Raw genomic sequence first — 13,296 nt, 5'->3', positions numbered from 1 at the left:
CCCGGCGAGATGGACTTCTGCCCGTGTGAAGATAAGCATACCCAGGAAGGACCCTTGGCTGCTCCGGCGCTCCGGGGCACGCCTGCTGTGCAAACCGGCCTCCTCCCAGGCACTCCCAGCTGCGACTCCGCTTCTCCGGGATACGGATACTTACACAGGATGCTGGCAGGGACACAGTCCGCTGCAGACTTGGAAGGCACGGGGAGACAGGAGGCGTACCCAGCTGCTGTGCTCACACAGGCACTGGGGTGGTGCTTAGGAATGAATCCCTTATTAGCTTTCACAGTTAAGGTGAAGTGGGAAAAGACTGAAAAAAACTCACATCCGAGCACACCAGGACAGGTATTAACAGACACCAACCATGACCTTCATCACAACTGACTAACCAGCTACAACGCTGAAATGAGTCTTTCACAAAGAAATGCAAGCAAAAGTCTTTCCTCAACAACTGGCAAGGTCAATCCCAGGCGCAATATCCTTAATCTTAACCTGTGAATAGGCATTCAGTTGGAAAGAGTTTGTGATGAGGTAGAGTCCTCTCCTTTTCCTCTTAGAAGCTAAGAGGAAATTGCTGTACAATCCCTAGTAGCGCTTTCTTTTCCTATTGGCAGGGCAATTTGCTTTTAGAGCTCATAGAAAATAAATCCTGCGATATTCATTTATCAAAACCCAAGGTGCTGGACTGGAAGGCCAAGCAGGGGAATTACACACACAACAGGCAAATGCAGGCTCCAGAACCTGTTTGCTATACTTCTTGGGGACTTGTTTTAACTTGTACTGAAGAACAAACCAAAACCTTCAGAAAAAGCCAAAATCTGATAAACTTGCACTTGAAGGGGAAAAAAAAAAAAAAAAAAAAAAAAAAAAAAAGTGAAATCCTATTAGAGTTCAACTACACTGGGTAACTTACAAATTGAGCAGAGGAAACACACTGGTTTTAAATCCTCACAAAACCAGATCTTTCTGTAGTCCTCTTACTGCCCTGCATTTACATCTAAAACCTTAATCTCATTTTAACACAGAAAGCAGTGAGACGGATTTGCTAGGATTAGTCTATGTGAGAAAAAGAGAAGTTAAGGTGTTTACTGGCTAAGGAGTAAAGATACTTAGAGGGCTGTTCTGAAACATAGTTTCTAAGGGATGCATTTTTTTCCTACCTTGTTACTAGTGGCAGCTGGACTGAAAAACAAAGCTGGAGGGGTTTCCTTTCAAATTGGAAGCAATTCTAGACTTCAGCTATACCTCTAAAAATGCACACACAGAAAAAGGATTCATTTTCATCTTTTAACAGAAATGCACTCACTAGAAAGGAAGCAAATGGTGTCCAAAAAGCAACATTTGTGATAGAAGAAGCCACGCCAGCTTCTTGAGTGCAAGCTACAACATGTGCTGACAGCTTAAGCAATGCGGAGTGCAAGATTAGTCATTGCCCTGCTATTCACAGCGGCTCGTTTCTTCACTGGTAATCTGCAGAAAAGCATATTCCAAACATCAAACTTCAGGGGTTTCAGTTACAGGGAAAGCACTAAGAAATCACTGTGGAAGTGTCCCGTGTTTAACTGCAGCATGGAACTGAATCCTGCGAGGATAACTGCATAACAAACAAAACAAAGTTCAAAAGAGACGTATTGAACAGTTCCTTTACTGGTAGCATCACAATTTAGCTTGTAACCTGGTTTTAAGCATTTCCAGATTCGTAAATATATGGCAATGAATTCTGTGCAAGTTCCTGTACACTTATAACCAGTCAGTAGTCTGGCTGCACTGTACAATGTTTTAGATAAAAGCAGAAGTTTGAGGATGAAACTGCCAGAATATTTACTGTAAGCTTGTACAATTAATCAGCAAGATTGTCATAAGTGTTGTAACAGGCTTTACTGTATTTATTTATCTGCTCTTACAACACTAAGACTTCAACCTTCTCAGGAAAACTACAGAATGAATATACTGGTTCACTCTGGTGGCAGAAAGTATGCAAATTTTATTCCTCCATTCTGAGAAATGTGAAAAGCCTAGACACCTTTGCTGTGGAATGGCTGGTTGCCTTTTTTTTTTCCTTTCCCTCACTGATTTATTCCCACTGTCTACCCTTATCATGATCCATTTATATAAAAGTGATCCAGTACTTTGAAGAGATGGAGATACTTAGCCAAACTTCTGCAGCATGCAGTCAGGAGCAGGCCCAGTAGTCTGGACTTGGAACAAGGGATTTTATAAAAAATGTAGGTAGTTTTGCTTTTAAATTCGCCATATTTTTTTATAATTTTTTGTTTGTTTTAACACAAAACATCAATGTAAAAGGTCCTAAGTATGACATTTTAAAGCTGAAGTGACAATTGAGCATGTTCTTTTAAGTAGCAGTGGCCTTTATCTAGATTTTAACATGCCAGCCCAACCGTGTAAAGGTGTTACCAGTAGTCAAACCTGAGAACAGAAAGCATGTGTTTTGGCAAGGCATTTTATTACAATGTCAAATCTTTTTTGTTAGCAGTCAGTCATTGAAAACAATCTGTACACATCTAATTCAGTCAACAAAAATTCTTGTACAACTTTCAGTGATGCACCCCATTTAGGTAAGTTGTTATGCTCTGAAGTGATGCTCTTCATTGTTTGAATCTTCACATAAACAATTACCAGTCCTAACATATATTAAAGTAAGATTATGTCCTTCTCTCAAAAGTACAAAAAATAACACTGGCTCCTACGCTTAGACAGAGTCCTGTCAGGAAGAGAGTTTTGCACTTCAATAGGCAGTGCCTTCAACATCAAGAGCTCTTCAAAGTGCTTGGCAGAGTGTGTGAACACTATCCCCACTTACTAGATGATGAAATAAGGCACAGAGGTCAACTACCTTACCCACTGTCACACAGGGAGTGAGTGGTAGAACTAACAGAGCAGAATTTCGCGGGTTTCAGTTCTCCAGTGTAATCATCACATCTCATTGCCACTATTCAAGTGCAATGGCTTAAACGTTTCTGAGGAGCAAAATGTGTACAGCACACAGTAAACAGGAGGGAAGATTCAGGGCCAGTTAAAGGCTGTAACAGTTTCAACCCAAACCAAAGGAATTTGGTAGTCAGTTATTCATAATGCACTTCAGGGAATGATTACATAGAGAATTATACATTAACCTGCTGAGAAATAGCTCATTAAACATAAGACACACGGTGTTAGCTTTGCAAAAAGTACTGGTTGTCTTAAGCTTGACAGTAGCTCAGATATAATGTTAAGTTTGTCAGAGAAGTGGTACTTTGTGATCAGCAGATGTCCTAAACATTGTTCTCCTACCAGCAAGGTGAATTCTTCTGGAGAGTTATGGAAATACGAAATATGGAAATACAAATAAGGACTAAGTATCTCCTCAGGAGGCAGAGATGTGTATGAGGCACACTAATTGCTTGTGAGGTATGGACTAAGTGGCAAAGAAATACCAACCCAGAAAAACAAAATAGTCTAAAATAACTATGGTTAAGGAATCTGAGTCACCCATCCAAAATCACCAAGAAATGCTTCTTTGGATAGCTTACATCGCAAAAAAAAAAAAGTGTGACACATGTAATCCCTGCCTGGATGAGAAGCATTCTCTGGCCTAGCCCTCTGCTGACAAACAAGCATTTCACAAAGCCTGTCCTTGGATAGGATGCTCATGAGATGACTCATTTACTGACAGAGGCTGCTGACGGGATTCAGATTCTGTTCCTCACTGACTTGCTGGGAAGGAACTGTATCATGGCTAGTGAGACTGCTGACTTGATTCCTGAGCCAAGTGCACGTGCTGAGCTAGATGCGAAGATCCCACTAAGTGGATTTGTTCATTCTGTCTTTGATGAGCATGGAGATGTTCTAGCGCTTCCTTGGAAAGAGTGATGACATGCATTTGTTCAGCCTGGGCAGCCTCTATTTGGTTTGCAATCACACTGATACTTTGGATTTGTTCTGCTTGCTCCTGCTGAGCTGAAAACAAGAAGTTTTGTAGCTGCTGCGGTGGCTGCGCAAGGAGCGCGAGGTTTGCAGCCTGCTCTGTCGTCATGCTGGGGGCATTTTCTGCAGTCACAATACTGATGCCTTGATTGTGGCTGGGCACGAAGTTGATGTTGTGTACTGCATCCGTAACCAGCAGCTGAATTTCCTGCCCTCCCGAGGTGGCAAGCTGGTACTGCTGCAGCTGGAGAACGTTTCTCACTTCTTCCGGATGAGCGTTGGTGTTCAGGGTAGTGCTGGCTTCCTGAAACTGCTTCTCCTTGATGTGAATTTTCAAATGGGACTTCAGGTTGTCCAGGCGAGCAAACTGCAAACTACATTCTGGGCAGGCAAAAGGCTTTTTGCCTGTGTGTAAGATACAGTGTCTTCTCTTAGCACTGGAATCAGAGAAGGATTTTCCACATATATCACAAGAATATGGCTTTTCTCCTCTGCAAAAGGAAAGCATTTGATCTCATGAAAATATTCCCTTTGACAATGCTCCTTTCTGAAATAAAATACTTAAATGATTACATTGTTTTTCTAAAGTTTAAGTACTTAAAGGGTAGTGTCATTAAAAACATCCTCTACTTGACCTCCTGATTATTTCTACTTGACTTCACAAACTGTAAAATTAGTATATACTCCAGAACTACAGAGATAACTGCCTTCCTCTAATAAAACCAGAGGTACAAGCTCCATGCTGCTGGACCTCGATACGAATGCAACAACTTTGCACAATTCTAAGTGCCGACCATTTTAAGAACATTCACTAACAGCGTGAGCTTAAAAACAAAAAGAAGTGTCCAAATGCTACCTTGCTGCCTGTGTCAAAAGGACAATAAATTTTACTGGAAATGTTTTCTTAGACAACAGTTCTCCAGTGATTTAAAATCTAACATATCTTTATGCAATGCATTGCGCTGACAGGGGTAAAAAACTACTGCTACTAAAGACAGGATAGCTCACAGGGAAACAGGACAACGCTCCAATAAGCTTGATACACCATGGCTACTCTTCTGCTGTCAAACAAAACTTACAGTACAATTCTCACAAAAATAATATAGGAGTAAATATATTGTCGGTGAACAGACATGAAACACCAAAGAAGACCCTTTCAATATCTTGGCACATGAGTATTTAGGACTTCAGTAGATTCCGCTACCAATATTTTCCTTACATACATTAAGCAAAAATGTTAAGTTTTTAACAATCATTCAAAATGCAAACAAGTCCTGACCATTCTCAAATTAAACAAGCACTACATACAAGTTATAAAATTAGAAGTTACATTTGTAAAAAAATGTAATGAAAATAAGACATACTTTACCTGTGAATTCTCATGTGAGTCTGAAGTGAACTTTTAGCTGTAAATGATTTGCCACAGATCTCACAAGTGAAGGGCTTCTCACCTATCAAAAAGAAATCCCCTTTTTAAATAGCAATTTTCATCAAGCGTGCACTGTTGGCTCCTCATGCTTCTGCCATAGTTCAGCAAAATTGAATGAACTCACTAGTCAAAATGAGGGTATAACATTTTTCAACGCACAACTCTAGAATTTCTCCCTTTGAAGATGAAAAATTAGGTAATCCAAGCCCCCAAAGCAACAAAAAGCTGTACCTATGGCACAGATGTGGGTGTTCCATATGGAACAGAAACACTTTGAAAAAGGCTGTCCCTGAACCCTGGCATTAATGCCACATTCACATGCAGCACCATACAGATAAGTAAGCCTAAACTTCCAAAGCTGGAGAATGAATTCATTATCTTAACAACTTTCCTGGCTTTCTATAAGGCTTTATCACACTAGGCCTGTGATATTCCGGGAACACCAGTTAGAAAAAAATTAAATTATTGTGAGTTAAAGAAAATGTGAGTTTGTTGGGGGATTTTTTATTTATTTGTTGGGTTTTTTTTTATTTATTTGTTGGGGGGTTTTTTTAGTGCATTTGGAATTCTGATGTCTAATTAAGTAGAAGCAGAGAGGCCAAATTAAACTATAAGAAGGTTCACAAGAAACGGATACTACCCATCCAAAGCAAAACCTAATTCACACCATAACAAATCCTTGTAGCACTGAGGTTCTTTAAGACACCAGACACAAGAATCCAGATCACCACTGTGGTAATTCACACCATCAAAGCACACCAAACCCAGGGATTGGGCAGCAGCCAGTTTCCAAGGAAGCTTCCCATTTAGCATAGAACTGCAATGCTTACCAGCTTTCATATGGCTTTGGAGGGCATGGATAAAGGATGAGAGAACAAGAAACATTTGTCAGAAGGGACCTCTTGTCATCCAGTCCCAGCTTGCTACTGAAAACAGGAGTAACTTCCCAGGTAGGCTGTATTATTATGACTCAGTGTTATCAAACCGCTGCTAAAGGAGAACAGTTGTATCTATGTTAACTCCTGTCCCCCTAATGCCTTGGAATTCTACTCTGCTTTTGAGATGGGACACATCAATTATTATTTCTACATAATTAATACTGGTATCTTACCTGTCTTTTCTCAAAGCAAAGTATATTGCAAGCCAGTTTCTGCTAAAACTCAGCTTCATGCACATATTTTTGCAACTTACCTTGCTAGTAATCTTCCTCTTCTCATTTCCCACCCCAAACTCATTTCCCACTACATTTAGAGGGCTGTATCAGCTTCAGACACAAAACTCTTGTGTGTATAATACTGTGTTCTCCTCAGTACAAAATTATGTAAATATCACACGCTAACATTATTCTGGATAACCAAAAACTCCCAGAAGCACAAGTTTTGTCTTCAGCATATCCCAGAAAATTTAAAGCTGTGTTATTTTCACTTAGAAAAGAGGAGGAAATGAACAAGATAAAAGTATGCCTAAGGCAGAGTTATGTATTACAACTGCAAGCAACATAGTAAGAATAGTTCAATTTTGTAAGGAAAGAATTGCCACTGTTTATGTCACCTTATGAACTTACTCTTCAAAGGAAAGTATTATATGAAGTTTATGCCTTGTTATTATGAGAGGATAGATCAACATTTTTATCTGTGTTATCCAGTGATTCATTTACTGACTTGCCCTCTAAATCTCTTAAAACGCCCTCTGACGCACTTGCATTAAATCATCTCTCCCAGCCCATCTCCTCTCAACATCTGCTTTATTACAGCACAGTAAAAAGCTAAATGGAAGTAATTATTTTTCTGGTCACAGCACTCTTCATAAGCACTCATCCCTCATAGAGGTGTCCAACTCCTTTAGGACACACACTTTCTGTTACTTGTCAGCACACTGCAAGCCCAATACATGCTGGATAAAACTCTCCCAAGAAACAGAATTCTCAGTCCACAATTCTATCACAGGAAAGCTAACTGGCTTTTTCTGCAACAGGTTTTATAAAACTGGGGAAAAAAAGGCCTCTTCCTGCAATAGGCACTGCTTCTGTGCTGCTCTAACACAAGCTTTTTTGTGCTCCTGCATTCTTGATGTCAGATCTCTTCATTAGCAACAGAGGCAGTACGTGCAAGCAGAGAAGTTCATTCCACGGAGACAAGCGTAATTTGCCTAACATTGTTTTGTCCATGTAACTTCAAAAGCCAAACCACACACCCCACAAAACCCAAGGTACAATGTTACCTGTATGTGTTCTTAGATGTTTCTTTAGCTGAGCTGTATCCATGAATTTTCGATGACACAGGTTACATTCCGGCAGTGAACGGCCTTGTCGCAATAACAAAAAAAGGGTCAGTGCATAAGTGATCCCCTGTATCTCTTCAGTGATCTTTGTTAAAGCACTGTCCTGTAAAATAACCACTTTGATATAATATAGAGATAAAACAAAAGGTGATTCACTGCCTCCTCCCTATCTTAACTGTCACACTCCTATTTCTCAATTTAGTATTACCAGAGGAAAAGAGGGGACTGACACCTGCTCCTGCCCAAAATCACCTTCTCTTAAAGCTTTGTAAATTCTGATTTTCTTCACCACTTTCTCTGTGTGTATCTCCATTCTGTTCCAGAAGTGAGAAGGACACTTCCTAAAGCTTGTATGCCCTTACTAGTCCAAAGCAGAGGGCAGCTACAATACAATTTGCACACCAGGCAGCAGACACAGTTATTTATACAATTCCCAGCTTCTACATAGCATGGACAGCAAGGCTAAAATAATCAAGTGGTATGCCAAATACAGTGTAACTAATTTTTAATAATTTTAAGAGCTCTTCTCAATTAAATGTTTTTCTACACATTCTATTTACTATACACCATTATGTCTTTTTCACCCTACCCACTGTTACACCAAGATAGGACACATCAAGGTAGCAGAGACTAAATACATCACTGAGAAAGAACCTTCAGCCTAAGTCAATCTTTAGGAAGATAAATCAGCATGGACTGTAAGCCAGGCCCTCGACCCAAACTTGTTATACCTGTGTGTAGTCGATAGTGGCTCTTGAGCTGTCTATTTTGGCTGAAGTATTTCCCACACTGATCGCAGGTAAAAGCCTTCTGTCCTGTGGAGAAAATCACTTATTAAAATGTAAGCCATGTCCAAAGCAAGTGTAAGGAAATAAATAAAATACACAAGCCGGCTGTGAGGAGCCAATTCAGTTATGAGTGGCCTCAACAATGGTTGTCAGAGGCATGTGGGGGAGGGGTTGCATACATGCCACATCCAGAAGACAGCTAGAAGATGGAGAAAAGCCTTGTCTCAGGGGAGACTTTTCCTGGCAATCAGTTCATGCCTCACAAGGGACAGGCAGTCAGCAGGGGAACACCGAAGACACTCTCCCCCAGAGACACTCTCCAGTCAGATGGCAAAAGTTCTCTACCAATGGACTGCAGTGGGACATTGGACTGGGCCAATGCTCTCCTGTCAGCAGGCAGACTTTGGGAGGAGCCAGGGGCATGAAAAGTAACAAGCCCCTGGGTGTTCGAACTTGCTTTTTGAGTTGGGCTTTTGGCTTGAGGCTTTTTTGAGAGTGCGCTTTTGCTTTTGAGGCTTAGTGATTCGAGGGGCTTTGTGAAACTTGCTTTTGAGTTGGGACTTTTTGAATCTTATGCTTTCTGCCCTGGCCCCAGCCTGCCTTTTGGCTCTCCTGCCCTCGCTGGCTCTTGCTCACCCTCACATCTGTCCTGCCTCCCAGTGTCCCTGACCAACTCCCTGCCTGCTTTGTCCCAGCGTCCCTGCCTGAGCCCCCCTGTCCAAGACCGCCCACCTCTGAGCCTGCCCACTGCTGCAATAGTCACCATGGCAGTGTCCAGGGTTCTGGCTCAGGGCTCTGGACCTCCTGGCCAATCCCCCCTCACCTCATGTCCAGCCGCCCATCACCGCAGGAGCCGTGCACAGGCAGGCAGTGTGCACACCCCCCACCTCGTCGACATCCACGCACTCCCTGACAATCGCTGGTAAAGCTCTCTTTTTCTCTCCCCCTATTCCATTATTCTTCTCCTTGTTCTGTCTTTTCTAGCTCTCTTTAGTAGGATAATTCCTTTTCCTTTTTTCTTTTTTTTTGTTACCAATAAACAGTTCTCAGATACAATGTTTGTCTCATCTGACATTATTTCATTCCTGACCATCCATTTTTTAAAGAACTCCTCGCAGCTTCCCTCAGTGGAATGTGACACCAGCACACACAAGACGGAGCAGAAGTACCTTTTTTCCAGAAAGGCAAATTCTTGCAGCAGACAGCTGCAGTTGCCTTGAAGTATTTACCTGAATGTAGCCTCATGTGCTCCAGAAGAGAATGCTTTGTTGTCAGAGCCTTACTGCAGATGGTGCACGTGTACGGCCGTTCCCCAGTGTGCATCCGCTCATGGATTTGAAGAGAATGCTTCTGGGAGAAGCCTTTGCCACACTCACTGCATTTAAAAGGGCGCTCCCCTGAAAGCAAAAGATAACATTTTTAGGCATAGACGGATCATTTCTCAGTAGATATTCTAAGCTGATAGCGAGATGCACTGCAGTGTTGTAGCTACTGAAAAAAATTAAGTCTTGATTAGTGGTAAAGAGACAAGCTTCACACAGGAATAAAATAATTCTTTAGCTACTGCCATATTATTCTGTGCTTAAACAATGAAGTTATTAATTACACTGAAATCCCGGTGAGACATAAAGGTTCTGAGATCTGCTGACAAGAATAAAACAGCAAGCACAGAACACACCCTAATTTGGATCAGCATGCTATTTTGGAAATTCCCGCTGTAGTCAACAACCAACACTTCAACAGTCACATTTTGCAACATCACTAAACCTAACCCAAAAGCAGCATTCTCTAAAGGCTTACCTGTATGGCTTCGCTGGTGAATAGCCAAGAAGTGATTACATCTAAATACTTTGCCACAGTCTTTACAGCAAGCTTCAGAACCCACACGTTTTCTTTTTCCATCAGTTCTCTTTGCCAGTCCTTTCTCATCCTCATCTCCAAGAAGTTTATAATCTTTTAGTTTGATTGATCTCCTTATTCTGCGTTTGCTGTAACGGCTCTGAGTGTTCTGGATTCCTTCAGATTTGGGATCGTAGTTTTCATCTTTCTCAGCTGACAGATCAACAGTAGCCTCTGAGCCACAAGCAGGTTCAGTTTCTTCTCCATCTTTCATCACTGAAGCCTGTTCACTGGCAACTGTTTCTTCTACTTCAGTGTCTTTTTTCATATAATTTTGCTCATTTTGCATGGAGTTGTTCTCTCTCAACTGCCCATCTTCGGCAGAATTTGCTCCTGATTCTTCTTCTTGGACAACCTTGATTTTCCTTGGTCGCCCCCGTTTTCGCTTTGGTGGGTCATAATTTTTCCTGTCGCTTCCAACAAAAAAGGCTCCACTTTCAGCTGGAGCTGGCAATGCACTGCCTGGGCTGCGACTTTCCAGGTAGTCTGTACAGGCCCATACCAAGTCAGTCACTTTCAGCAGCTGCGCAGTAGCCAGAATTTGTTCTGTGCTCTTCTCATTGGCACAGAGGTAACCAGTGTAGATAAATTCTAGCAGAACTTCAAAGATGTCTGCAACCATTCCCTCCAACATGTAAATTGACTGCCCTATTTCACCCTCATTTACAAACATCATTGAGAAGTATTCACTGCTAGCAGCCAGCAAAGCTTTATGGGCTCTGAATTGCACATTCTCCACTATCAGAGTAATGTCACAGAGAAAATCCTTTCTTCTTTGTTCCTCAAAATTAGCTAGAATGGTATCTTTGTGAGCTTTGGAGTGGAGGATCAGTTGCTCAGAAGGACCAGTTGTTTTTGCCATTTTAATTATGAATATTAAATGGGGTGCCTAGAAAAACAGAATAGTTTTAGCAAAGAATTATTTAACAGTCGGCATTATAAGACCCAAGTATCATTTGCTATACCAGTAACAAAGTTCAAGAGTTTCTGAAGCAATTCTGAATCCTCTGAACTTTTGAAAAATCAACACGATTGCTGACATGGAATTTTTTCAAAATGTATTTTTAAATCCTATGAAAAGGAGCATTTTGTGAAGAACTGCAGCCCATGGGAAGTACTCAGGCTAAAGTAGTTCGTGGAAGAAGGACTGTCTCCTGTAGGAGAGACCCCACACTGGAGCAGGTGAAGAGTGTGAGGAGTCAAAGGAGAATCAAAGACAATGTGTGATGAACTGACTGCAGGCCCCATTCTCCATCCCCCTGCACTGCTGGAGGGAGGACGTAAAGAAAACTGTAACTAAAGCTGAGCCTGGAAAGAAGGGAGAGGCAGGGTGAGACGTTTAAAGATTTGGGTTTATTTCTCATTATTCGACAGTGGTCTCATTGACAATAAAGTAATTTCCGCAAGTCAAGTCTATTTTGCCTGTGCTGGAAACTGGTGAATGATCTCTGTCCTTATCTCAACCCATGAGCTTCAATTATATTCTCTGTCCCCTGTCCACCTGAGGAGGGGAGTGATGGAGCAGCTCTGATGGGCACTGATGTCCAGCCAGCACCAACCCACCACACTGGAAACAAAAAGGTCAACTGCAGTTTGATCAGTGCAGTTTTCCTCAGGGACTAGGCTAGGAAATCCTGTAATAAATGATAAAATTTCACTGGTATCATTGTGGCAGAATTTCTTGACTTCTTGTACCCCCATTTATCCTTCTGAAAATTTCTCTAATGCTTTTTTTTTAAACATTTTCACTTTTTTAACATTTTAACACTTTTAACTTTACTAAGCTTCAGCCTAAGAAGGTAGGCAATACAAACAGAGAAACAGCAGTGTTTTGAAGAGTTCGATCTAATATAGGGTTCATTAAAATATCTATTAACAGTCTGACTTGCTAAGCTTCTTTGATAGCAAATTTGCAAAATTAGTAACACAAAAAAATCCAGCAATTTCAGAAGAATCCATCAAATATTATGGAAGAGATATGCCCAAAATGTCCTATTTACAAAGCTCAGCTAAAGCAAAGATAAAACAGATCAGCTACCTGTTATATCCTAATTTATACCAGTGTCATATTAAACCCCTATAAATTTGCCTATCTGTATTTAGTTGCTCAACAGTTTTAATCATCAGAATAAGTCCTCCATGAAACAGCAGACACTATCTACAGATGATACCTAAATGCCACAGAGATGGTAAAAATGGATTCTTTAGCCCTAATCATCTACCAAATAGTTTATGGTGGAGGCGTCGAATTGTTTTCTCTGGAAGCTTTAATTTCTGGAGCGTGTGAGCCTGATGCTGGTTGCTGGAGCACCTTAAAGCACAGCTGCAGATGTGACCCAATCTGCCTTATCGTGCATTACAAGAATTCCTGGACCGCTGCTGCCAACTCTGCCTGCAGGCATCCCCTAACATCCACACGTGTCCCAGACAAGGCAGCGGGTGTTTCGTGAGTTCTGATCCCAAGAAGGACTTCGGTGTTTAACCAGGAGGTGACAGCATTAGTATTCTAACTGCAATATCCAAACACCCGCCTTCCCTAAAAAACCCTCACCATCATAGAGTGAGGCTGTACCCCAGCAGAAGGCCCCACGCTGCCGGCAGCGTGTTCGTATACACACTCCGGTCCAGCCGTGGAAAAGCTCAGGAGCCCCGGGAGGTGACCCCGGGTGGCAGTGCACGGCACGGGGCCGGGCCTCGACACGGGCACGGCCAAGGGCACCGTGCGGGTCGCCGCCCCCCGCGCACCGTGAGAGCCCTTCGGGCCGCCCCTCAAGGGAAGGCCGCTCGCCCCCCGCGGGGCACGGGCAGGGAGCGGGCCCGGAGCGCCCGGCCCGGTTGCCGCCCGCCCTGCCCCGGCACTCACCGCTCGCCGCCGCCGCCTGCGCCGCACTTCCGGGCCGGGGCTGGCACCGCGCCTGCGCTGCCGCAATGGGCGCAACACGGGCGGGGCTTGGAGGCGCGGAAGCGCGGAACGGCCGG

At 42.5% G+C, this 13,296-nt stretch overlaps 1 protein-coding gene across 4 annotated transcripts; it reads right to left on the bottom strand.

Moving 5' to 3' along the window:
* Positions 1-2,444: 2,444 nt before the first annotated feature.
* On the bottom strand, positions 2,445-13,242 carry ZBTB24 (zinc finger and BTB domain containing 24). Of its 4 annotated transcripts, none has more exons than XM_040057648.2 (7): positions 13,181-13,242; positions 10,219-11,206; positions 9,648-9,815; positions 8,362-8,445; positions 7,571-7,654; positions 5,291-5,372; positions 2,445-4,412 (listed from the first exon to the last, which is right to left on the bottom strand). In XM_040057648.2, exons 2-7 carry the CDS (start codon positions 11,177-11,179, stop codon positions 3,734-3,736), a joined length of 2,058 nt encoding a protein of 685 aa, XP_039913582.1. In that variant the 5' UTR covers positions 11,180-11,206; positions 13,181-13,242; the 3' UTR covers positions 2,445-3,733. The 4 variants fall into 4 exon arrangements, with proteins under 4 accessions (XP_039913582.1, XP_058275608.1, XP_058275610.1 ...); XM_058419625.1 differs by lacking the exon at positions 13,181-13,242 and adding an exon at positions 12,869-12,873; XM_058419627.1 differs by lacking the exons at positions 2,445-4,412; positions 5,291-5,372 and having other exon boundaries at positions 7,571-7,733.
* Positions 13,243-13,296: the final 54 nt, after the last annotated feature.

The sequence above is a fragment of the Hirundo rustica genome, chromosome 3 (assembly GCF_015227805.2).
Source record: "Hirundo rustica isolate bHirRus1 chromosome 3, bHirRus1.pri.v3, whole genome shotgun sequence".
Lineage (NCBI taxonomy): Eukaryota > Metazoa > Chordata > Aves > Passeriformes > Hirundinidae > Hirundo > Hirundo rustica.
The sequence above is the reverse complement of the archived record's forward strand: the minus strand, read 5'-3'. Positions and strand labels throughout refer to the sequence as shown.

Coding starts and splice junctions, on each gene's coding strand:
- ZBTB24 (XM_058419625.1), bottom strand. Junction 5,373..7,570: donor ACATCTAAGAACACATACAG/GTAACATTGTAC, acceptor TCTTTTTGATAG/GTGAGAAGCCCTTCACTTGT. Junction 4,413..5,290: donor ACTCACATGAGAATTCACAG/GTAAAGTATGTC, acceptor TTCCTTTTGCAG/AGGAGAAAAGCCATATTCTT.